Source organism: Cydia pomonella, chromosome 1, assembly GCF_033807575.1.
Source record: "Cydia pomonella isolate Wapato2018A chromosome 1, ilCydPomo1, whole genome shotgun sequence".
In the NCBI taxonomy this organism is placed as follows: Eukaryota; Metazoa; Arthropoda; class Insecta; order Lepidoptera; family Tortricidae; genus Cydia; species Cydia pomonella.
This window is the reverse complement of record NC_084703.1, coordinates 12335704-12360020: the sequence shown is the minus strand read 5'-3', so window position 1 is coordinate 12360020 and position 24317 is coordinate 12335704. Positions and strand designations below refer to the sequence as shown.

Below are 24317 nucleotides of genomic sequence, written 5' to 3'. Positions count from 1 at the left end.
GCCATCTTGTACAATTTGTAGAAAGTCAGCGCTTCAATTTTGGAACGCCTATAACCTATCTGGAGTTTAATATCACTGCATTTAATACGCTGTCCCATTTAAGTAGTACGAATTAATACTAGTAAAGTCCCAATCTTATTGATATATTCAAATAAATATATTATATTATTCATTTAATATTTCAACTCAAACTGTAGATCGTGTTTCAAAGAAACGACAACATCAAAAAACTAATATCGCGCCTCGCTTTGCTTCACTAAACACATTTTAACTATTTGCCAACAAGGATTTAATTTACATGCTTAGTGTTTATCACGATTTACTGTAAATATTAATCACAAATCTGGTTGGATTTCATTACACTTGGGCTAAGATTTTTATACCCTCATGTGTTATTAAAATTTGTTATTTTTATAAGGTATAGCAACATTAGTAATGGATAAATTGCACATGGGTTTCCTACCTAAATCTGGGCCGTCCGGGGCAGTAACTATACAAGTAATACTTAAATAAAATACAAAGGAAGAAATAAATCTCCAATTTGGACCCGATTTAGCTATACAACCCGATTATTAAACAATGCATATTAATAAATTAAAATAGCAGATGAGAGTAAAAAAAATCATACACAACGGATTCTTATTGTAAGTGTGAAACAACAGGATCGAAGCCACACGATGTATTGCGTCATGGGCTATGAGCTTTACGTTGTTTGTTACATATTTAGCTTTCAGAATAAGGTGTTTCAATTGCATATCATATAATAAAGAAAAATAAAACATTCACCTCTACATGTGAAACACAGGATTTATTTTTTAATTTAGGTTATGAACGTGACAGTCATCGTCTCGCTGAAGTTTCTTTAGGAACTGTTTTAACTTTCACTGGACGTATTACGGGAAGACAAACAATGCATTTTTGAATTTGTCTTTATAAATGAGTTCCGGTTATGGGTTACGAGTAAATAAGTCGGAATGGGTGTTGTCAGATATTTCAGTATGATTATCACATAATGACTCTTTTACTTATTTTGAAAGTAACACTAAACCGACTTAAATTGTTGACAACTACATATTATTTAATGAAATGTAAATTACTACAAATGTGCGCTTATATCCGACCCATTCAATCTTTCATTTTGAGTATACATCACCAACACGTACACGACTTCACGTGCACGTGGAACCAATATTTTGGTTTTATAATTATTATGTTTTCAATTCATGGTTAAACGACATATTTGTGAAAGTATGTGTATTTTCCCAATGACTGCTTAGTTAGGTACCTACTTGACAAAACAGTTACTCAATGAGTATAGTATGTACATACAGCTTTCTCTGTGTTGTTTACGAAGTTTACAATGCGCTTCCAGTGATGTCTGATAATCTGTTTGGCACTGCACAGTTACCGACACCCATCACCACTCCGGACACAGAGCCCTGGAAATGGCTCGAGTAAGTCAAAAGTCATTTCAACATTTTGTTTTTGTGGTAACATCCGCCAGTAAGCTTTTGTACTATGATTATGACAAGTATGTGTGTATTTATCCTTATACCTATATACGTCGTACAAAGGTCTCATTAGATACTTATTTCCAATTTTATACAAGTTTATTACTTCATTTTTAGTTTATTTACTACTTTGAACTCTTTTGAATGTTTGTGGCTTTCTATTAAATATCTTTAATTTATCGATTTTCGACTTCGCAAAGAGTCGCACAAATGATATTATAGTTTGTAACCACGTTATTATATGTGTAGTACAGTATAAATACAGAGGTTCAACTATATTCAGGAAATATTTCGCCAAAGAAATATCAAAAGATAATTGTAGATAGTAAATTAATGTGTTTTACGAATACGATTCCGACTCGCAATGTTTGGCTATAAGTTCTTGTACGCTACATCCGTGCATGTTATGTTAGCGCACTACTATTTGCTTAACACCTATCGCACTTTTGTATGCTTTTGTAACGCTTTGCATTGTATGACATCTACACAGGCTTCCGAAGTGACTATTACAGAATTTTTTTCATTGAGATGTAGTGAGGCCTGGTTGTAGGTACTAGGTACCTATGTCAAATGTCGATTACAATTTTTATCAAACGGTCCTTATGTAATCGTGTAACCATATGTGTGAGTTCAGAACTTAAAGTAGTGACATTTCTATGTGGTCTTAGGTATATGGTTAAACGATTGTTTAAAGTTCACCCAATAAATTACAAAATTTGACATATTGGTCTAGGTCTAGGCTCACTTCACTTTAAAAGCAAATGCAAGTAGCCTATAACATTATCTGCCCTTTACACAGTCTGAAACGTCTCATGCCATGCTTTGGATAACAATGATCCAATTCGTTAATTTTACACAAACTGGCAGTTGTATTTGGAATATTAGTTAGGGAGTATATATCGTATTTTGCTTACAGAAGTATCTGTGCTTTTTCCATATTGTCTTTAAGGCGACTATTCACACAAAATTCGCCATTCTTATGGGAAATTATCGAAGACATAGTTCAAAAATGGAAACCGGCACCAATGGGGTATTACACTGATATCCCAAAACTCTAAGGAGACATTACCGGATAACGATGCCAGCAAAATGGTCACCGTATATGAAAACTGTGTAATTTCTGCTAATAGGTCTGACTTTCCAATACCACGTCCAACATGCTAAAATTTCTTGTTGGTTTTCGGTTCCCTCAGGGTCTACCGCGAAAATAGAAAATTCGTTATCTGCCTCAGTATCGCTCGAGTATGCAAGAGTGAGAGGCAGATAACAAAAATTCAATCTTTGATTTTTGAGATAGATCCTCAGAACTGTGTTTAAACTAATTCCACGTACCAGGTTTTATGTGGTTCTAATCGTTACTTGCCTCGTTTACTGATTTATCAATACATATATGTTTACATACTTGTGTAAGTAGATATAGGATGTTATTGTAATGTAAACTTTTCAATGTGTATCTATCTAAAAATAATTAGGTAAGTAGGAATGGTTATAGCTAAACAGAAAAGAATATTAGTTAGGTCAATACGGGTAAGTGTGGCTGGCCGTTAAATTGGGCCTGTTTACACATTTATTAGTATTTATTGCTAGATGTACTCGCAATGAACACTAATCAATGTGTAAACAGACCCCAATGTGGAGGCCAGCCACACTTGTCCTTATGCCACACTTACCCATATTGACCTTACTGACCATCTTTGAAACGCTAAATAAAAAGTTGAATACTGTTTTAGTAAATAACAATATTTATATAATATTTTTTTCTGTTAGGCTACATTTCGTCTCGCATGCAATTAAACGGACGGATTTCAAAAAGTTTGATCGTCGGTATCGTGTAGATAAACAAGTGCATTTAACGAAATATTATTGTCAAATCCCTACAAAAATGATACTCTATTCGACATAATGGTATATTTTCATTTTACAGTTTGGTGTTTGGTCTGTAGTGTGCCACAAATGAATGAATAAACAAACATACATACGTACACATTATCCTCCTTTACACTGTCTGGTAAAAATAACTGATAAAACCTTCTTACCAACTCCATAGAAAAAATGGTGATTCTTTACTTTTGCACCTTACTCCTTCCTTTGTAATGATAATGTAAGGCTATGAAGTATTTCGCTAGCAAAATAGCTTGTTAGTCTGTTCGGAAAAAGAAGAGTCGTGGAATGTATTGGGCCCCATACATTCCACGACTCTTCTCTTTCCGCACAGACTATACACTAAAGAGTAAACTAGATCACTTTATAAACTTTATATGAATATTGCCATACAAATTTCTCTGTTTCATAGCTTATTGAGTTTATATAAGTACAATTAACAGACTGGAACACCAGCGTAGATTGAGATCCAAACTTTTTGAACTCCACCCAAATATCTAGGTAAATGTTTTAATCCTGTTTTTATGTAGGTCATGAGGCTAGAGGCTTCCAAAGCGCGATCCTTGGGTCTCAGCCACAAATCAGTCATCATCCGCAACATCTCCTTCGAAGACGACCCATTAGACTTGGAAGAACTCAACAAAAACTAAATTTAATTATTTCATACGACCTCCCTAACAGTTGTGGCAACATTATCACTATTAAGCTCAGCTTACAAACATATTCATAGTTAAGAGGTGTTATAGCACACTGAGCTGCAATTATGCACGCTCAAAGATATTGCACTATAGCGCCGATGCCAAGATATTTTTGAGTGCAGTTGCGGCAGACGACTGTATAAAGACATGAGATAATATGTTGTTTGTTAGGCGCCAGTCGTCGATTTGCGGAAAATCGCCCGAATACAATGTTATTTATATTAATATCTTAATTATACAGTCGATGCGTTACAATTGAGCCAATACATTTACTTTATATTCTTCAGGCATTGATTTGTAACACTTAAGGATTTAAGTTCCTATAAAGCTACATTACAAGTTACTATTTACCAAGACTAAACCGACAATGCCGATCAAAAAGCGGTCTAATCACTGGTCAAGCAAGTGTCAATTGCATTAATGTTGCCGGTATACACCTGTAAAATTATAACTTGTAGGTACTTTTGTAAAATAGATCCCGGATTTGAAGTAAACCAATAAACAGCTGTTGCGATAGACTCATCCTTTTTCTACTGTTGCAAACTGAATCGTTGACTCATGTTTGTATTGTTCTTTATACTCAATAAGTACTTGGCTATAGTGTGATGCGTCATTACCCCAATTTACAATGTTAAACACGAGGTGTTTATTTTATAATATATATATATATATATATATAACTAAACAGTTATAAAGTTATTAGTACGAGTACACTAATTTTTAAGGGAAGTCACCGGGGATAACAATGATTATTTCAATCTATGGATAGTTTTCCGCATGTGGATATTAAGTTCGGGATAATACACTTCCACATCTTGCAATAAGCATGTTATTAATTAGTATTTTTTTCGCTCACTCTGTATTACACGTCCAAAATATCAACTTATTCTAGTTCAAATTCAAGACGTTACTCGTTTAATGGTTTTGTTGACACTTTACTGTTATTTTCGTTTAAAACATTGTGTAAGTATGATATTATGACCTTACGCCTACTTACATTTTACTTAGTTGCATTTTTAAATGCTAAATCCATAAAGTTTGTTATTTAAGTACCTTAACATTGGTTTAATGTTGTTTATATATAGGGATATTATATCTATCACTGTCAATTCATTTATCGAAGAGTTAGAGATCACAGTAAAACAATGCCAATTCATTGTTCAGTGGCTCGCATCGCATATATATATAATCCATAGAACACTAGATTAATCCATAAAACTGTAGTTCTAACTAAAGTCTTTAGAAGACCATATTTAACCAAATTTTATAGTAATACATCTATTAATAACTAATAAAATGAAAAATACGTACGAACTGACACTGGGCAGAAGTGACTTCACTTGAGGTACGTGCTGGTGAGACCTAAACAATAGTTTAACTATTTTTGAAAATAACTGATTCGCCTGCGTACTGACTACACTTTTATAAATTTGGGCTCATGGCGATCGAAAATTGTCGATCACGCAGGCGCACCAGAACGGTAGGAGTCTAACTCTTCCATAGTTTCCAAAAACTCGTGTTGCCAACTACATTGATGCACTATAGATGTAATCTTCTTATAAGGTTGTAGTCGAAATAGTCTAGGTTAATCAGTAGTTAACTCCTACCTACTCTAAAGAAGGTAGAAGAAGTAGATATCTAAGTTTTTGTACGTGGTAAGAGTGAGCAAGCAAAATCAATTCACATATGACAAACATGCCAAATTGTTTGATCTCAGCGCCCACAAATGTACGCGTTTCTACTCCAGCCCGTACGCTTAACGCATTCACTGCCAGCACTCGCCAGGCGGGCGCTCAGTCCGTAGACGCTTTTCGCTACATACGCATTTTCCCATGTTATCGGCTACGCTCGTAGCACGCGCTGGCACTGAATGTGTTAAAGGCAGTAGCCAAAATCCAGCTTATTCTGAGTATTATTTACAATATTTATATTTGCATAAGTATGCTTTATCAATATTTACATTGAGACATTCCAATAATAATGTAGGTAGTATGATTTATTATTTAAGTTTTATAGAAATGGTGTCACCCAATGATGGCGGCCAATTCATCGTTTTGTAGACAACCGTTTTATAAATATTAGCATAATGATGGACACTTTTTTTATGTGATGCAGGGATAGTTAATCGAGTCTTGCAGCAAATAACAGTACTTATTAGATTATTAGTTTATGCAATATTTTGTATAATTTTAAGAAAAAATATTTTACTTTGTAGTTCGTATTTCGGGTGAATACTCATTTTTTAGACTTCGTTACGATGTCGTGTCTTTACACCACTCCCTTACTATGTGATGCAAAACTAGCGACTCAATTTCGGCAGCTTAATCACCTTAACAAATTATATACCAAACTTTCCTCCAGAATCACTCTATTGATAGGTAAAAACCGCATAAAAATCCGTTCAGTAGCTTCTGAGTTTATCGCGAACATTTGTTTTACAAAGTGTAATGATACATCCATGTGATGTCACTTATCGTGTCAGTATTTACTTAGATATCATTATTAAATTAAAAGAAGAAACAGTTAAGTGTTTGAACCGAAATCAACCATTACTGTACCTACATTATGATACAAGTGTGCTACGTTAGTCATTACACTGGATGGTCATTACACGCGAGCTGTAAGCGAACGCGCAATAAGAAATCCAATGTGTGTAATGACCAATCCACACGTGTTTCATACATTTTTAAATACAGTAAAAGTACCATTTAAAAAAAGTGTCAATTTACCACACAAGTTCGATAATTATAATGAAAAAAGCACGCGGGCATCAAGCAAGCATCTAAGATTATGAGCATAAAAACTGTTCAATGAAGCTCTGGTTTCCTAGGATAGCGGTGCCGTCATATAGCGGCCGTAATAGTGGTGAATGACGTCACTAAGAACGTTGTCTATGTAAACAAAATGGCGCATTATCCCAGAGAGCGGTGATTTTTTTAAATAAATAAATAAATAATAAAATTCCACGTTACGAGCAATTGAAAATTAATTTGGTCAGCACAAAAATAATTTTCTTGCAATAAATAAAGAACTGATCTCGACATACCAGAGTAAAAACGGCAATTTGAGTTTTGGACTCTTATAATAAAAGAAAGTCCGAATTTTATAAATTGGCTTGAACAGTTTTAAGTGTAGTGAAATTGGATTGAATATTTCGAGGTGTCTTTTAGATGTGTAAAGTCGGTGAAGCTGAAAATGGCACTGTATGTTGTATGGTGCCTGCAATACGGACCCATCTCATAAAGTTTTTTTTTTAGATAATTTTATTATTTTTAAGAAGTTAAGGTTTTTTCTCAAAAACATGAGTTTTGAGATGTGGCCGTATTACAGACACAATAGGACGTCTCTGATCTACAACGGCACTTATTTCGGTGGTAACAAGGTATAATTTTCAAACATAAGCTGACAACCTAAGTCCAAAGTTACCGCGTCACGTACGGATCCACGACTCAGTGACTGATTATTTGGCTGGATATCATTTCTGTTTTAACTATGTCTAACTGCATGTCATGCGAGTCATGTCACTGCACTTTTAAAGCGACCAATATTCTAATTACCTAATTAAGAGCCCTATCTATTTTCAATTTTTTACTATAGTTGTATAATATAATATCGCATGGAGTAGCTCAGCATAGGAAAGTATTGTTTGTGAAAACCATGACTTATTATTTCTATATTATTGTTGTATTCATAATATTTTTTAGAGTTATAATTGGTTATGAATGAAAATATTTTATTTTATAACTTAATGTTGCAAAGTATAAAAATCGCACGATTTCAATATTTTAATATATTTGTATACAGTATTTGAGCTGATGTCCGTTATTTTATTTTTTTACGATTTAAGTTAACATTGCTTTGAAATTAACTGCTGAATAAGATGAAAAGCAATCGACACATGTCAAAGACACCTGTCTAGGCCATCGTTAATAATTACCTGACAAAAGCAATAAAATGTTTAGATAATTATTAAATCTTGCCGGCAAATTATTGTATTTTCATAATATGTATTAGCAACAATAAACTACTTATTAAAATTTTAGAAAATAAACTACACTGTTTAAAATTGGTGTTTTATTACTACCTTGCATTTTTGTGTGAATCTGGCACGAACTGTAGGTAAGCAAGTGCTTATTTATCCCCACTCCGTGAGCACGACACGTGTGAAGAAAGGTCCAGGTGGAAAACGATGAGTCCATTTTCGACTCGGATTTAGGTCCATCCCACACTAGCGTCTTTTGAGCGTCGGCATCTAGCCAGATAAATAAATAAATATTAAAGGACATTATTACACAAATTGACTAAGTCCCACAGTAAGCTCAATAAGGTTTGTCTTGTGGGTACTTAGACAACGATATATCGAAAATGGTCTGAATTGCTTCGAGAAAAGGATGGTACGGCCGTGCTTTTTTGCTCGACTTGGTGGGGGCACTGCCGTGCCCCCAGATATAATATATAAATACTTAAATACATAGAAAACATCCATGACTCAGGAACAAATATCCGTGCTCATCACACGAATAAATGCCCTTACCAGGATTTGAACCGGGACCATCGGCTTCATAGGCGGGGTCACTACCCACTAGGCCAGACAGGTCGTTGAAAGCAAAGGTCATGAAACCAGCAGTGGCAGCATGGTTCCATTTTTATCGCTTGTCACTATGCCCGTCACTTTCGCGCTTACTTACTTGTTAGAACATGACAGGCATGGTGACAAATGATAAAGAGCCAACCATCTTAACCCTGCAGTATGGTGAGCAGGAACTGATAGTTAAGTTTATTGATTTTTACTTCCATTTGTGAAGGATAATTTTTCCAACTTTCAGCCGTCAGCCGTGTTCGCGTCTAACAATAATCATAACGTAAACAAGACTTCAATAAAGTCGAGATATATTACGTTTTGATGAGTAGAGGCAAAGTCTCTCCTTAGACTTAAATGTTCAATGTCGATTGTGAGTTTAGGATCGTCAACAATAGTTAGGGAGGCGAGGTAGCTAAATGGCGTAATTCAACAGCGCCGTCGAGACCTATCAAAATCGAAAGATAAAATAATTTCGAAAAGAAAAGCTCTTATAGTAAAAACCATTTTAGCGGTGGGTTTGGCGTGTACGGTTTTTCAAAAATGTTAAAAAAAACAGTTACTTGGGCATTCTCGAGCGCGTCAGATATTCATACTACGTATGCCCCAAGTGCCTCTGATAACAACGGTATACTAATCTGCCGGTTTGCGTGGTGGGGGTAGGAATATAAAGTAGTCAAAAATGCAAAAAAAAAAAAATTACTCGAGCGCGTCAGATTTTCGGAAGGGGTGTTAAGTAGGCCCCAAGGAAGCTCCCTTTAAAAAAACTGACGATTTCGGCGTGACGATAAGTTACGATGAATTTTTGAAAATGCAAAAAAAGAAAGTTTTTTTGAAATACTCGAGCGCGTCAGATTTTCATAGGGGAGATTTATCTCGGTATCCTGAACGCATATTTTCTTAATCTGACAAAAATGTTGGTGGGTTCTCTTAATCTGACCGAAAAAGGTTTTTTGGTTTCTTTTTTTTCCTTTCTTTCTCCTTGATAAAATGGGGATTTTAAGAATGACAATAAAGTGATAGATGCAACCAACGTAAATGTAGATGTAATGTTGTTTGGATATCACAACGATCGACCCTACATCAGCGAGCGCTTTTTGAAAGATCTCAGATTTTCTCAATATATCAAAAGGTCTCTTGTTGCCTCGTTTATACAATGCTGTATTAAAATCGCATCCTGTTAAAGCGTGGAAAGCAGGCAGTGCGCGTGAAAGCATTGAGCCTAACTGAACTGACAGTGCCGAAACATCTATATAGCGACGTGCATTACCGACTCCGAGATCCATCCACAGTCTAACCGATTCGTTCAAATGCTCCACATTGGCCAACACAATGACCAGAATATCTGTGTCTGATGTTCGAATGATTGTTGTAGAACCTTGTGGCAATTGACAGGCAAGGAAAACTGTCTTCGTGTCGGCTTCTTCGTGACTTGAGCATAAGAGCTTATCATCGATTGTTCTCTGCACTATTCCATCGACGACTTTGAAGACGTAGCACAAGTCGTGGTTCAAATAGATTGTTTTGTTGCGAATAATAACGGCCATCTCTTGACTATTCCAATGATGAATGAATAACTTGACTAGAGCTTCTTTGAACTTGATATTTTTCAAGTCCTTCGCAAAGTCTACTAATCGGATTTGCTGAGGACCGCTGATGTGGTAGTCCTTATCGTCATTCATTCGTATTCGTTTTCATTTATTCGTATTCGAAAATTGTCGAGAAGCTTTAGAGAAAAAAAAAATTTGACATATAATAAGTCACATAATTTAATCATTGTTATTTCATATCAATTTTTTTTAACACCCTCAGTTTTCGAGATATACTCAAAAAACCGGGAGTTTGAGTTTTTATGATGCTTCAAGTCAAAAAGTTTTAACTTTGGACAAAAAAGTAAAGAGACCTCTTTTGTGTAAAATAAAATTACCTTTTTTGTTTATTTAAACTTTTTTTTGTAAAATGTATCGTTCGCGACTTATATGCCGCAACGCGTTTTTCGGAAGATGAAATGGCTCCTCCACACTTCCGGTCATGCGGAAACCGGCAGATTTTGTATTTTTAGTAAGTTTTAGATCATATTCTTCAAAATAAAAAAAATAAAAATCGCGCTCGAGAATGCCGGATTAACGTTTTTTTTTTTACAAGTTCGCGACCCTATAACTCGGCGGCGTCAAGGACTTATCGTCAGATTAGTTAAATTTAGTCTTAAAACACTAAAATCAACCCCCAATATCTTAATCTGACGCGCTCGAGTATTTCAGACTATCGATTTTTTTTTACTAATCTGATCGTCTATCCTAGGCGCGCGTCACTACATATAGAGCTAAATACTTTACAAGGTTGTTCTATTAGGTCTAAGGTATCTCTCATATCTTAAACTGCCACGCTCGAGTATTACCGAAAATTCCCCTATTCGCCGCCCTAACTACAATTCGTACAGCGCGCTTGTCGACAATTGTGGACCGACTAAGTAAAAACAAAACAAGGTAGGGTCTACAGCTTCACTGATTAATTGACTCAAATTGAGAAAATTTTGTCAATATTTTTACGGTTTTACAATCAAACTTCAATTTCTTTTTTTCGTTATTCACACTTGCGATGAAAAAACTAAATTTTAAGCAAAATAATTCTTGAATACGGTGACATATCAAACATTCGTCCGCCATTTTGTAATTTCTTGGCAGGTGAGGCATCGAAGGCACAGCACACAAGCACAGCCACGATTGAAAAATACTTTTTAGTAGGTATATATAGTTGGTCAAACCAATTTGTCAGTAAATAAGAACAAAAAAAACTATACTCATCCTTTTCTTTTGGATGCTAGTACTAGTGTAAGACAAAGATAGTGTGACTCCCTCTGTCTATGTTTGAAATGAGATAGCCCTTTGACAAACTATAGGTAGGAGTTATAATCTGTTCTGACGTTACAATCCTTGTAACTCTCTCATTCTTTTAACATGGAACTGGATGGAACACAAGCGTAGCAAGTGGGTAAAAAGTGGAATCTTGAGCGTTGCGAGAGTTTCAAGGCACGAGAGGTGAACAAACTTTGCTATTCTGGTGAAACACAGACGAGACGTTTTCACCACACCATTACACTAGCAGCTAGGCATATACTAGCTGTAAAGCTTTTAAAATTGACCGTTAAAACCATCACTTAAAAGTCCATCTACCGGTTGACATGAGGAAACAACTCAAAATGTGCACAGAACTGACTGACACGCTGTTTTCCGGGTAATCAAGACTAAAAAAAAGAGAAAGTAATTCAGACTAGGTATTCACTATTCAGAGTACATTTTATAGCAAAGTATTTGTATTTTATAAAAGTATTTTTAAAACACTTATTTTGTATTCAGTATTTTAAATAAAAATTCAAAAACTATTTTCTGTTTAGTATTTGAAATAGTGTATCAGGGAAGTATTTGTATTTAAATACTTTTTATAAACTATTTTTCACATATCTGAACAATTTTATTGTCACTGATGGAATGGTACACAATATCTGCATTTAGGATGGAGACTGTTTATTTGGTTTTTTCTTCAAATATTTGCTAATAGAATAGACCGGTTTAGTTGCGGTTTTCTGTGAAGGATTTGTGATACACCAGTGATGATAATTAAATAGTTTTTAAGTTTTTGACTGAATATGTATCGCTGTTATTATTTTCTCTGTTAAATAAAACTTATGACTAGTGAGTTTAATGTTTATTTATAACTATTAAGGCACAACATTTATATTTTAGTAAATAAAAATCCTATAAAATATATTATTGATTACCTCTCTTCTTTCAACACATTTCATGTTTAATACTTATTACTCTTATTAGTATTTTCAGTTTCCACTAAAACATATTAACTATCGAAATTAAGTAAACAGGACGATGTAGAATCTCAAGCCATATTTTTGTATTTCGTAAATAAGTTATAAAGCACTCGCAGCGTAGATTTCAGATCCAAGTTCACGATATCTGCAAAAATTGATAATTTTAAATGTACTTACTACATTTAATATTACGATTCTATCTGTTCAGAAAATAAGCGAGTCTATATTGTCGGATAATAAAAGAAATAACAGACTGGTTGTGTGACATAATATACGAATGAAGGCACCGTGTAATCTTACCTTCAGGTCTGGCCTTTGGCTTGGCTAGGCCAACATCTTGCATCAGTTCAAATGCAAACGCAACATTATGCACTTTCTGATCAAAGTCCTGAGGAGTCAGGTGGAAGTCATAGAGAGGCACGAAGAATCCTTCTAGGAGACCCATCAACAAGCACAGGAACACCCCGTCATGGAATTGGGTGTCCAAGTCCATCACTTCAAGATTCACCTTGCTTAGATGCTTGTTTACAAAGGTGACCAAGGACTGAAAAATTAAGAATTAATCCGTTGAACGGCACTCCTGTCATTTGCGGCGCGTCATTGTAAATCTTGTCGGAGTCTTCAACAGCAATTCCACTTCAAGAAAAGGTGCTTTCCAGAGCAAATGCACGAAAGAAGCCCCCGAAATTTTAAAGTTGGTTTATTAAGCACCAGCATTTGCTCCACAAAGCAGTCCTTAGATTTTTGGTAAAAAACAATATTTAATTTTTTTCTTGATTCTAACATTGGTCTTAAAGGAGAATAGATTCATTTTTCATACAAAATATTTTTCTTGTAATTGCTAATTTAAACACGTGTAATGTTGTTACATTTTCCAATTCACAGTTAACCAAGCTGCCTCGGGACCCGGAAGCTCGGTTCTCCACATAAACGTAAATTACACTCTCATATTAAAACGACCAGCTCGATTGCCCTGAAACTTTGTACTTACAATATGATAAGGTACATCTAGGCCTGTAATTAGTTTACGTAGCTTCAGATATACTTGTTCTTGCACTATTGTGTTTGTTTTATACACTGGAGTTATATAAACTTATTACAGGACTAGATACACCTCATGTCATTGTATGTGCAATATTTCATTACAATCCAACACATAGTTATAAAATGAGAATAAAACTCAGTTTATATGGGAAGGTGAAATTGGGCCATGCTTGCCGGGGACTCTTTGTTCAAAAATAATTTTGTAAAAAACACAACATACCTTTTTGACAACTTGAAGTTTATCTGGAGCATGATCGAACAAAGCATCAAAAGCATCCCTTTCGCCTTTCATTCCAAGGTCGTCGTACGTAGTTGTGATATCCTCAATATAAGTTCTGTAAAGAAAGGTTCCGTAATTATATTTTATTTTATTTCACTTTTTATTTACAGGTACATTAAAAAATCAAACTAACAGTATACTGTATATATCACACATTGTCTATGCTTGTAACTTAACAACAACTGTTCTCAGCACTCGTCAATTACAGGTAAAATGCACAATAAAAGATAGAGGAGATTAATAAAAAAGTAGGTACATTACTACTTATAGTATTTTGTCACCAATGAACTCACAGTGGCTTTGAAAACTTGAAGAGACATAAAATTCATTATTATTGCTAAGAGGGCATTAGGGCACTCTCTCTACATTTACTCTTGCTATATTTGAACTTAAATGCTTGTATAATATGGGCATCTACTAAAGAGTTTACAATTTTAAATAAAATGGTTCAGCAGTATTACGCCTATGGCTTGAACTATGCAATTTGAAAAAATCCAATCTGTTTTCGTAACTAGGAACGGACGTTTAGGTAACATTTTGATCAGGATTGTTTATATTATCAATATCATAGTGTTGACCGTGACCATACACAAAAACGGCAAAAGAGTCATATTTAAAAATCGATCACACATATATAACATTTTTAAAAATCGCTTTAGGCATTATTTAATATATAAAGAAATTTCCGGCGAAGTAGCATGTTTTTCAAAAAAACACTATTAAAAAGGAACCGTCCCACAGCAACACAATATTTTTTTTTGTAGATGCGCCCACGAGACTTTCGGTGCTTAGTGGTTTTATTATTAAATTGAGGAAACTAGGAATTTAATTATGACGTATTAACCAAAACTTACGACGCCATCTACTTCCGCTGTCAAATTTGCTGCCAGAATATTGTACACTACTCAATGCTTCTTTGTAGGTACTTATTATTTATTTATTTAAACTTTATTGCACAAAATAAAAACAATGGCATTATCTACCAGTCAACCATATTATCTTATCAGCGCTTTTGACATAAGAGCTTCAGAATTAATATGTCAAGTATATGTGATTCGTTAATTGGTAATCACTTTGTCGATATCAATAGTGTTTAATTTCTATGTATTGTCATGTAATAGGTATTATGTTCATTTATCGTGCCCAGCTACATATAATATATTATGATTAAATATTAAGTTTCTTGGCGTTGTTCATAAACAACAATTGATTCACAGTTTTTCTTAATATGTCAATTTGAATTGTGTATTTGTACAAAAAAATAAGAACGGGATAAAACATAAATTAACTAATTGAGGCTTGTAAAGTTATATGAACAAGGGGGTTACACATTTTATGATTATTCATTTATATAATTTTTTTTTTTTTAAGAAACAAACAGTCATTCAATATAATTAATCAGTAGATTAAGCAGCAGTAAATAGACCTATAGTTTCATTAATTTACATATAAAAATACGAAGCTAATGCACTTTATAAATAAAATAAAAAAACCTATATAAATGCAAACAATTTTTACAATACTTAAAACAAATATCTACAGCTTGTCTATATACAGTACAAGTTGATTAACACCTAAAAATAAAAGTGAACAAGTCATGTGAAATTTAAGCTAAATAACAAGCAAAGATGTATATATCTCAATTATTATATGCTAACTTCGCAATTGTTCGCTTATATGTATTTCGCAATAACTTGTACAGTCAGCATCAAAAGTAGCGGATCAAATAACGCTTCATAAGTATCCACCATTCTGTAACAGCTTAACAAAAAGTGATGTCTTTAATATAGAACAAGAAAAACTGTAAAACATATACTTTGGAAAGCGAATTCTAGAAATTTATCTATATTTAGAAAAGTTATCTCGAATATCAGATACTCTTGGCGCGTTGTTTCATCCGCTACTTTTGATGCTGACTGTACCTGTGAGAAAGTTGATTTGGAGCATCTTTTTTGACGACAACGACGTTGACACTGACGTTCTCGGGGAGGCGCACCGGGGCTCGGAAATGGCGCGCGAGAGCCACCAACAAGTGCAGAATGGATACAATGTTCTTTGAGTGAACTGAATCCACGCTCCATTTCTGAGCTGGTTTGGGTGATCCGTAGAGAGCCTACAAAAAAAATATATATTTCTAGGTCTTATCTCTGTGAAAAAGCGCATTTTTGAGTTTTTATGTTTTCCTTGCAAAGCTTGGTCTCCCAGATATTAGGAATTAGATAAGAAACATTGTACATTGAATTAGTTTTACTCTAACACTAATGGTGAAATTGAATATACATAATTTCCTTTTGTACAATATTCCCTGTCCAAGGCATAACAAATTCAAGCTCCGTTTAATATTAAATCTATTCTTCATAAACCATCTATTACTGTGATAAAGCGAAATTTTCCTCATAGGATAGTTTCAGAAACTATTCACATTTTTGAATGGGGATTGAAAATTTGCGAAACACAAAATAGATTATTTTTATATTTCTGTGAAATATTCACGAAATATCCGAGAACATTTTCTGCTTTTTGGAAACCTTCCGCATCTTGCACATCTGTAAATAAAACACCTCCAGACTTAGAGATATATACAAGGGGATGTAAAAAAAAACATTATTTAAGTACCTGAACAAGTAGTAGTATTATCCATAGTCGGTAATTTAATTGGATTTCTTACCTTATTAACTTCTTTGAGTACAACTGCCAACTTTTGCCTTTGGCCTTCCTCTGATTGTGTAACCTCAGGCACATCAAGTTTCTTCTCGGCAAGTTTCTCTAGAAGCTTCTGCAGTACTTGTCCATCATAAAGATCCTCACTGATGTCTTTGACAATGATTCTTTGCATGGCAAGCTCATCATTAATCCATTCAATCAGAACTTGAATCAGCTCTTTGACTCTGGGATCCTCCAGTGAACGAGGTTCAATAATGGCTCTTTCTTCATTGTCAACTATAATTTGCAATTAATATTATGTTTGAAAATTACTTTGATTTTGATTATAAAATGAAATAAAGAGAGAAAGACAAATAAAGGGGACTTCATTGCAGCATGCACTTGCATTGTATAATTATCATGGGCGTAGGCAGGTGCAGCTGCCCCCCTCCCCCTCACCCCTGAGCTAAAATTTGACATACAATGTATGCCTCTCTGTAGCGTCTACCTCCCCTAGGATATTAACTTCAGTGATATTAACTTGCCCCTCCCTAGTTCACTGGCTGGCTATGCCCTTGATAATTATTCTGGATGCTCCTTTACAAATACCCCTGTTTCTAATACAGAGTTCTCTTCCACATTAAGGTCCTTATTCCTTGAGATCAACACAGTTAAAAAAAGTTGTATTAGATATACTAGAGTAGTTCTCATTTGTTGAAGGCCATGGACCGGTGACAGATGGGAATGATTCATATAATTTCCTGTGCCCAGTGGGGACAAAAGGGAATACACCAATATAAAGATGGCTGTTAGAAAATATGTGTAATACTCTCTCATTTTCATATATATCCTCATGAAGTTATCCACAGTTAGCCAGAAATTTGAGTTCTTAATGTGTAAATTTGACTACTCACGCAAGCTGTACTCTTCCGGTGGAATTTCTGGTGCAGTTGGGCTTCCCGGTGAATCAATGGCATATTTACCCTCTGCTTGAACTTCTTGTACTGTACAGAAAAAGGAAATTTATATATAGGACAATTTCATATGTCTCAAAAGAAAGACAACCACATGACTTAGTCATACAGCCAAAGATCCCTATGGAATAAACTAATACACTTAATAAACAATTATAAATTATGTATTTACTTTCCTGAGATGGGGCCATTAAATACTATAAGCATACTCAGAATCATCAAGTATCAAATTGAGAACTCTGGTTTTATTAATGCATTCACTGCCACCGACGCATATATGCGTTCACCGTCATACAAGTTTGTTCCTAGGCCATGCCCCCTAGCAGTGAATGCATTAATTCTATTGAGTTACACATCAAGTTTACTAAAGCAATAATATCAATTTTATTGTTGGCTGACTGTATTCAGGGTATAGTTGCATCTACCCTATGGAATGCCATAGTTTAGACATCAAAGAATATCAATGGCTAAGAGATTCTAGGAGGCACCATAGCAAAAAGGATTACTTGTAACATTGTTATTCAGATTTTGTTTAGATGCTTGGTCAAACATTTGTTTACAAATTATTAAAATGGTTTCTTTTTTGGGAAAAATACTTATTATATGGATTGTACATGAACTATTACACTTTGCCGCAAAGAATTACAGTTGAGTTTATTATTGTTAATAATTAGTAGGTAATCTTTACAAACTTTACTATATCTTATTTAATTAATCTGCTAATGCAGTACCCAAGTATTTACGATGAACGCATTTTGGTAGCACCAAGTAGTAGTCCTTGCTAATACATCCTACGCAAACACGCAAATGGTATACTAAAAGTGTAAATAGTATACTCATACCTTCCTTAATCCCCTTCTTTCGTCCTATAGTCCCAATTTTGTCCCAGAATGATTCAGCCTTGTCTTCCTTTTTAGGCAAAACAGGAGTACGAGGTGATTTTGGGCGTGGAGAAGACATCTCGTTCAACACAAACTCGGCACGCCACTACAACAAGGATAAATCAGACACTATGAGTCATCAGTTCAACCGTCAAATATATTGTTAATCCTTCTGGAATGACCACATTTACTTACAAGGAAAACAGGTAGCTGGTTACATCAAATATCAAAATTAGACTTCCTTTACTCCACCTACCTATTCTAGCCTACTTTTCTGAAGTTTCCAATAACTATAACAAACTTTGACAATCACTGAACTGAACTACTGACATGTCAAAGTAAAAAACATCCCATTGAAACAAGGAATAACTTCTCTTCTGAAAATCTTGTTTTGGTAGCATTGACGAAGAGCAGAGATTTGTATCATATGTTATTCATTTTCCGCAGTGTTTATGGATAAATGAGTTAAAACCAGGACTACCAACATGACAACGACGTTTAGTGAACCAATGTTGGTAGGTTTGGAATTTCTCAAGTAAACGACGTACGCACATGCATCCCATGCCATAGCACAGCAAAAAAAAATTTGTTTGTACCTCGTTTTCACCTGCGCAAACTTTACTTTGTAATCAATCAATCTCAGCATCCTTTGTTTTGATTAACATAGATATAATTGTAATCAAAAAGGAATTATAAGTGAGTGTGAATCATAATTTACTTTAAAACGATTTTCATCTCTAACGCTCGATAAAAATAAGTATATCTTTGAAGCACGTTCCTTAGAGCATCTGCTTTATGTTTAATGGTTCGGTAGGAATCATACCTAAAAATAGCTTTCAAGTTTGTATTGCATCATCGTATCTGTGATATTGATTACAGCGCACACTATTGCTTTTAAGAGTATTGTGTTCACTTGTCAGATATTATTGTAATTGTTGATAGCATGGAGAAAAGTGGTAATCCTCCCCCATACGGATGGGGCAATGGTTATCATGTGCAAGTGCAGCCACCGCCGGCGGCGCCGCCGAGCTACTCGCAGGCGGTAGGGGGTGTCGGGCCCTCCAGCCCCTACACTCCTCATTATCCTCCAAGTAAGTAAGCATTTTGTCAAACAGACAATTTCATTCACATCCTGAATATTCTCATAAACTCGTGGCCTTGTAACGATTCTACTATTACCAAGGCAAGGACATTCAACAGCATACATTTGAATATTTGTAAAACATTATCTCTTTGATAAAACATTGTTGTTTATGAATGTGTCCGGTATAAGTATTTGAAATTTATAAATAAATATAGCTGCATAAAGAAGCTTAATAAGGTGGAAACAATTAACAATCTGACTTATACCAGGGCCTCTTGTATTAATTGAGATAATATTAAATTATATTTGAATTGAAATTAATATGATGCCATTGACCTTGACACAATTTTATGTTGGTAGAAATAGCCTGTGTTAATTTTACTAATTAGTAAATAGTCATTAATTGATTCAACTCTAAGAATGCAATGAAGTCATACTTGATAACATCCACTTCAGGCTGACTAAGTCTTCTACAGAATCGGTTTTTCCAAGAAACTCTAGAAAACTGTTCATATCCACCACTTAATATTTTGATTGCATTTAATTGAAACTTATGTGGAATCAATGATCCTGTTCTATAGAATATGTTGACTTATCTCTCATAGGTTTGGTTAGGCATCTTCTTCATACGAACATTTTTCCTGTGCACTCTGTATATGGTGTGCTTATATTAATGTTTCTTCAAGATTCCAAAAAAAACAAGATAAATGTACAAGTTACATAAAAAAACATTAATTGAGTACTTTATTGGTGATCATTTATCACTTTTTCAGACTATTCCAATATATATGTCATATTGATATATTAGTCTGATTGCGGGTGTGGTTTATACATGTTATAGCTACATGCAAGGTATTTTTTTTAGCTGCCGGACCACAAATTGTAACTACTGTTGTACCTGTTGGACCACAGCCTACGCACATGATCTGCCCAAGCTGCCATGCTGAAATAGACACTGCCACCAAAACGAAACCAGGCCTGCTTGCATACATATCTGGTGCCATCATATTTTTGCTGGGGTAAGTTATGTCAAACAATTATAATCCCATTTATAAAAAAAAAGCATTACACTGGAAGACTACTCAATACCAGGAAATATGGAAGAATAAGGGAGGCCGGCAGTGCGAGAATAAGCTCTTAAATAATTAATGAGTTCATACTAGTGTCCGGCTGAAACATGTTTTATTGCTGAAACAGAAGGTTAGGCTTTGGCTCTAGTTTCGGCTGAAACTAAAACCGAAACTTTTGTAGAATTGTTAAAATCATTGAAGTTTTTTATAAATTGCTTTTATACACATATTAAGACTGCGTCAACCATCCAGAGGCGCCCTCATTATGGGAATTATGTTTTCCACTAAACCAATTCATTTCTGTATACATAAATCAATATATTAATATTGTTGTTCTACTTGTTCCCCAACTTTTCTTCATAGATAGTCTTTGCCACATAGTTTAGTTTCATAGTAAAAAGTACCATTTCGTAAATTTCTGCTCGGCCGTAAAGTTCGGCGGTTTTTTAGCCGAAACCGTATCAGCCGAAAACATAATTTTTTTGGCTTAAACTGGCTGAAATCGAATCTTTGGTTGCACACTATAATAGGTCATCATTCAATAAAATAAACAGACAAATGTGATATAAAGAACTTAGATATATAAATATATTATAGATACATGTTGTCATTATTTTTATTCAGATGTTTCTGCGGTTGCTGCCTCATCCCTTGCTGCATAGATAGTTGCATGGTGATACACCACAAATGCCCCAACTGTGGGGCCAAACTTGGACGTTATCAACGATAAGGATATCTACTCAGTGTTATTAGTCGTGTAAATAATACTTAGTAGTAGGAAAAATCATCTTAATATGAAACAAAATTAACAATGATCTGAATCCAAAAATCTCCGCATTTAATTTTGCCAGAGATGTATTTATAAGGACAGTTTTGTAGCATGTTTAAAGCTTATACTACTTAAAAATTAAATTTACACAAGTTAATTTAGGGCTTATTGGCATACAAAAATCGATTTTTCTAATATGCAGACTATTAATATATATGAATTTGTGCTGCTAATTTCATACAAAATGCCAAATAACCTTCCCTTTTATTAAAGTAATATTTGATAAGCTCAGATTATTGTCAATTATTTTGCAATGGGCAGACTCTGTGCCCTAAACACACACCATATTATTAAGTGTTTACAAAGAGCATGAGGTCACCACACATAGGTGCAGTTTTACTTGTAAAATGCTAAGATTTGAGGAGCTTGTGCGTTACATCATTTTATACTATAATACAAATAAAAATAATTCATTCATAACACCAAGTTACATGTCAGGTTATAACCCAGTTATACCCCAAAAGCTAAATTTTTGTTGGGATTTTTAAGCGTAATTCTGGGCGCAACTAAAATAAGCGTTCGTGTTCCCATACAAAATTTGTACTGGGGTGCTTATGTGTGGTGACCTGATTTGTCTTACGTCTAGTACGTGCAGTGATCTGTAGTTTCGAGTCAAAATAATTTCACCCATGGTACTTCAAAGTTATGAGAGAAGCAGCTTTATGATGATAATGTCGTTTTTGAAGAGAATGACATGTAATTATATAAATTTACACACTTGTACAAATTTTATACAGTGTCTCATTCCTGAATAATATGTGTCAAAATGTTATATGTAAGCTTGTATTTTGTCATATAAATATCCATAGAAAATGTTAAATCCTTTGTTCATAACATAATAGTATTTAAACTTTACTGTCTTCCGTTTTTCAATTTTAACCATTTATATAAAGTAACTTAACAATAAAATGCTAACAATTTTATTTTTTTTAAATTTATATTTATTAATGGATTTATCACAGGTAAGTAATATTATTATTATTATTTTTTGCGACCTATGAATTTAGTAATTCCGGTTATGTGTTCATTTCAGTCATTACTAATTTAAGCTGCCTGTAGATATCACAAGATCTATAGTACCGATCTGTAATTAAGATAAATTATAATTAAGTTGTAGGCATAACATATTTTCATGCTTGTATAATGTGTATACTAAGTATCTAATTTAAATGTTATATATCTTATTGATGAGTACATTAAGTACTAATCTTAATATATAAACACAGTAAGATAGATATTGATGTACCTAATTATTCCTATAACACGGAATCCTTGCTTTGGTGTTTAATCTGTATTAAATTATTAATGTATTAATTAACTAATACAAGTTAAATTACGAAAGCTATCGATTCGAAATCCGAGTTTAAAATTGAACTGGATAAATGAGCTTTATAAAGTGTTCATCACCCTTCTACTGAAAATTGTAGACTGGATGATTGACTAATTATTATTAAGGCGAGGGTCTCTTAGTAAATTTTGTAACTGGTTTTATTATGTATGAGATCCTATGTATATAAATTAAAAGATAATTTAAAAATAATAATAAGTACTGGGAATACACATCTAGTTCCTTCGAACTGTTTGATATTAGAATGTCCAACGCTTCATAAAAAAAATCAAACGTCTAATAAAATATTTAAATGTTCATGATGTGAATGATGATATCAACAAATAATATCGTTAGTATTGTTAGACTTCTATTTTATACCTTACATCAAATTTTAGTCGCCGGATACTTTCGTCGGCCGCAAGTCCCGAGCAGTGGCGCTCTCAATCTTTGTGGCTGGTAGACGCTCGCCTCTGTCATTTTAGCCAAATGACCTTCAAATCGCTGTTTAAGCTGCGAATGTTTAGTATTATGAGTACTACACGAGTAATAGGCTTTCTTTAAATTTTGTTTCTTTTTCACTCTCGTTCGAAACTACCATGAGTGCGGAGGCCTGAATCCCCAAGGCTGTGACTACAGACAGCCTCATAAAGATATCGTTATCAAGCAGGTATAGGCAGCAGCTAGCAAAGATGATTAAAAGAATATAGCTTGATCAGCAGTGTTTTCAAAAAGGGGAGTAAAATTAAAAAGCGCGAAAGGTTGATCACTATCATAACTTAAACCTTTTTTCGCCACACCAGCTCATAAAGGCTCTTTTTTAATTATTTAAGAAGCCGACGAGGAAGTTGCATATTATCCTCTAGAATGGAAAAGTAACTTGATGCATATTTTGAGTTGTTCCTCACTGTGTGATTAAGTTCGATTCGATTCGTAATGTATACAACTAGTATTTTCTTCACGTTTGTATTGATTTTTTTTTTGTTTTCACTAGCAAATGTTACTGAACCACATGCTACTTGTGATTCAATTTTGGAATCTTTCGCTTGCTCGGGTATCAATATTAAATTATCACGAGAGGTTAAACAACTTTAGCTTTGTTCTGGACAGTTTGCCCTTCAGGCATCTGAAGCAACCTAACGAACCCATCCTATATACCTATTTATTGGTAGGATTGGAGGTCTCCACGCTCCACAGGCGTCGATTTAAGTTATGTTACGTCATTTATTCAATCGATTGAATTCGTTGCAACTACTTGGCCGGCAATTATATAAAAGCACATGCAATTTTTTTGGTACGTGAGAGGAGCCCATTAAATTTTATTATGTGGGCAATCATCACATTAGATATGATACATTATGTACAATATAATTATTATGTATTTCTTATTTTTACAAATGTTTATTAATAAAGTATTTTATTTAAGTTTGTTATTAATTTTCCCATTCCGTTTGTGATAGGCAGTTCATTAAGACGAAACGGGACTGTCACTTTTGGTATACAGACGTAGTTGCCATTTTCCTTTATGGATATTAACATTAAAGAAAACAATAGCTTTCGCCCGCAACTTAGTCTGCGTGGAATTAGGGCCCTATCAAACCGGCGATTTTGGGAGCGAGTAGAAAGCGAGGCGAAACTCGCAGCGAGTTCGCCGTGAGTGCGCAATTAACGTATTTTCAATCAAAGAATCCCC

The 24317-nt window shown here is 34.3% G+C and overlaps 3 protein-coding genes across 8 annotated transcripts in view; 2 read left to right on the top strand and 1 right to left on the bottom strand.

Annotated features, from left to right (window-relative positions):
- Positions 1-8156, top strand: part of LOC133515371 (ecotropic viral integration site 5 ortholog) — a 44734-nt gene extending 36578 nt beyond the window's left edge. For 4 of the 5 annotated variants that reach the window (XM_061847917.1, XM_061847902.1, XM_061847910.1 and 1 more), the window contains one exon: positions 3923-8156. In XM_061847917.1, the coding sequence (XP_061703901.1) occupies positions 3923-4042 (120 nt within the window). In that variant the 3' untranslated portion in view covers positions 4043-8156. Of the gene's footprint in view, positions 1-1404; positions 1455-3922 lie in introns of all 5 variants that reach the window. The other variant, XM_061847926.1, reaches the window with a different exon arrangement.
- Positions 8157-12359: 4203 nt separating this feature from the next.
- On the bottom strand, positions 12360-18713 carry LOC133515403 (beta-parvin). Of its 2 annotated transcripts, none has more exons than XM_061847952.1 (8): positions 18571-18713; positions 18276-18420; positions 17374-17463; positions 16485-16756; positions 15739-15929; positions 13757-13871; positions 12793-13036; positions 12360-12637 (listed from the first exon to the last, which is right to left on the bottom strand). In XM_061847952.1, the coding sequence occupies exons 2-8, from the start codon at positions 18391-18393 to the stop codon at positions 12561-12563; spliced, it is 1107 nt and encodes a 368-aa protein (XP_061703936.1). In that variant the 5' UTR covers positions 18394-18420; positions 18571-18713; the 3' UTR covers positions 12360-12560. The 2 variants fall into 2 exon arrangements, with proteins under 2 accessions (XP_061703936.1, XP_061703929.1); XM_061847945.1 differs by having other exon boundaries at positions 18510-18664.
- Positions 18714-18851: 138 nt separating this feature from the next.
- LOC133515419 (LITAF domain-containing protein) lies at positions 18852-24049 on the top strand. Its single transcript, XM_061847964.1, has 4 exons — positions 18852-19010; positions 19257-19405; positions 20264-20417; positions 21093-24049. Exons 2-4 carry the CDS (start codon positions 19258-19260, stop codon positions 21196-21198), a joined length of 408 nt encoding a protein of 135 aa, XP_061703948.1. The 5' UTR covers positions 18852-19010; position 19257; the 3' UTR covers positions 21199-24049.
- The last annotated feature ends 268 nt before the right edge of the window (positions 24050-24317 follow it).

What these genes read in the sequence shown, in the direction of transcription:
- LOC133515419 (XM_061847964.1), top strand. Translation starts at nt 19,258, where the DNA reads ATGGAGAAAAGTGGTAATCCTCCCCCATACGGATGGGGCAATGGTTAT. An exon ending in CACTCCTCATTATCCTCCAA is followed by an intron (nt 19,406 to 20,263) that starts GTAAGTAAGCAT and finishes TATTTTTTTTAG; the next exon opens with CTGCCGGACCACAAATTGTA. An exon ending in GCCATCATATTTTTGCTGGG is followed by an intron (nt 20,418 to 21,092) that starts GTAAGTTATGTC and finishes ATTTTTATTCAG; the next exon opens with ATGTTTCTGCGGTTGCTGCC.
- LOC133515403 (XM_061847952.1), bottom strand. Translation starts at nt 18,393, where the DNA reads ATGTCTTCTCCACGCCCAAAATCACCTCGTACTCCTGTTTTGCCTAAA. An exon ending in AAAGAAGGGGATTAAGGAAG is followed by an intron (nt 17,464 to 18,275) that starts GTATGAGTATAC and finishes TTTTCTGTACAG; the next exon opens with TACAAGAAGTTCAAGCAGAG. An exon ending in ACCGGAAGAGTACAGCTTGC is followed by an intron (nt 16,757 to 17,373) that starts GTGAGTAGTCAA and finishes TGCAAATTATAG; the next exon opens with TTGACAATGAAGAAAGAGCC.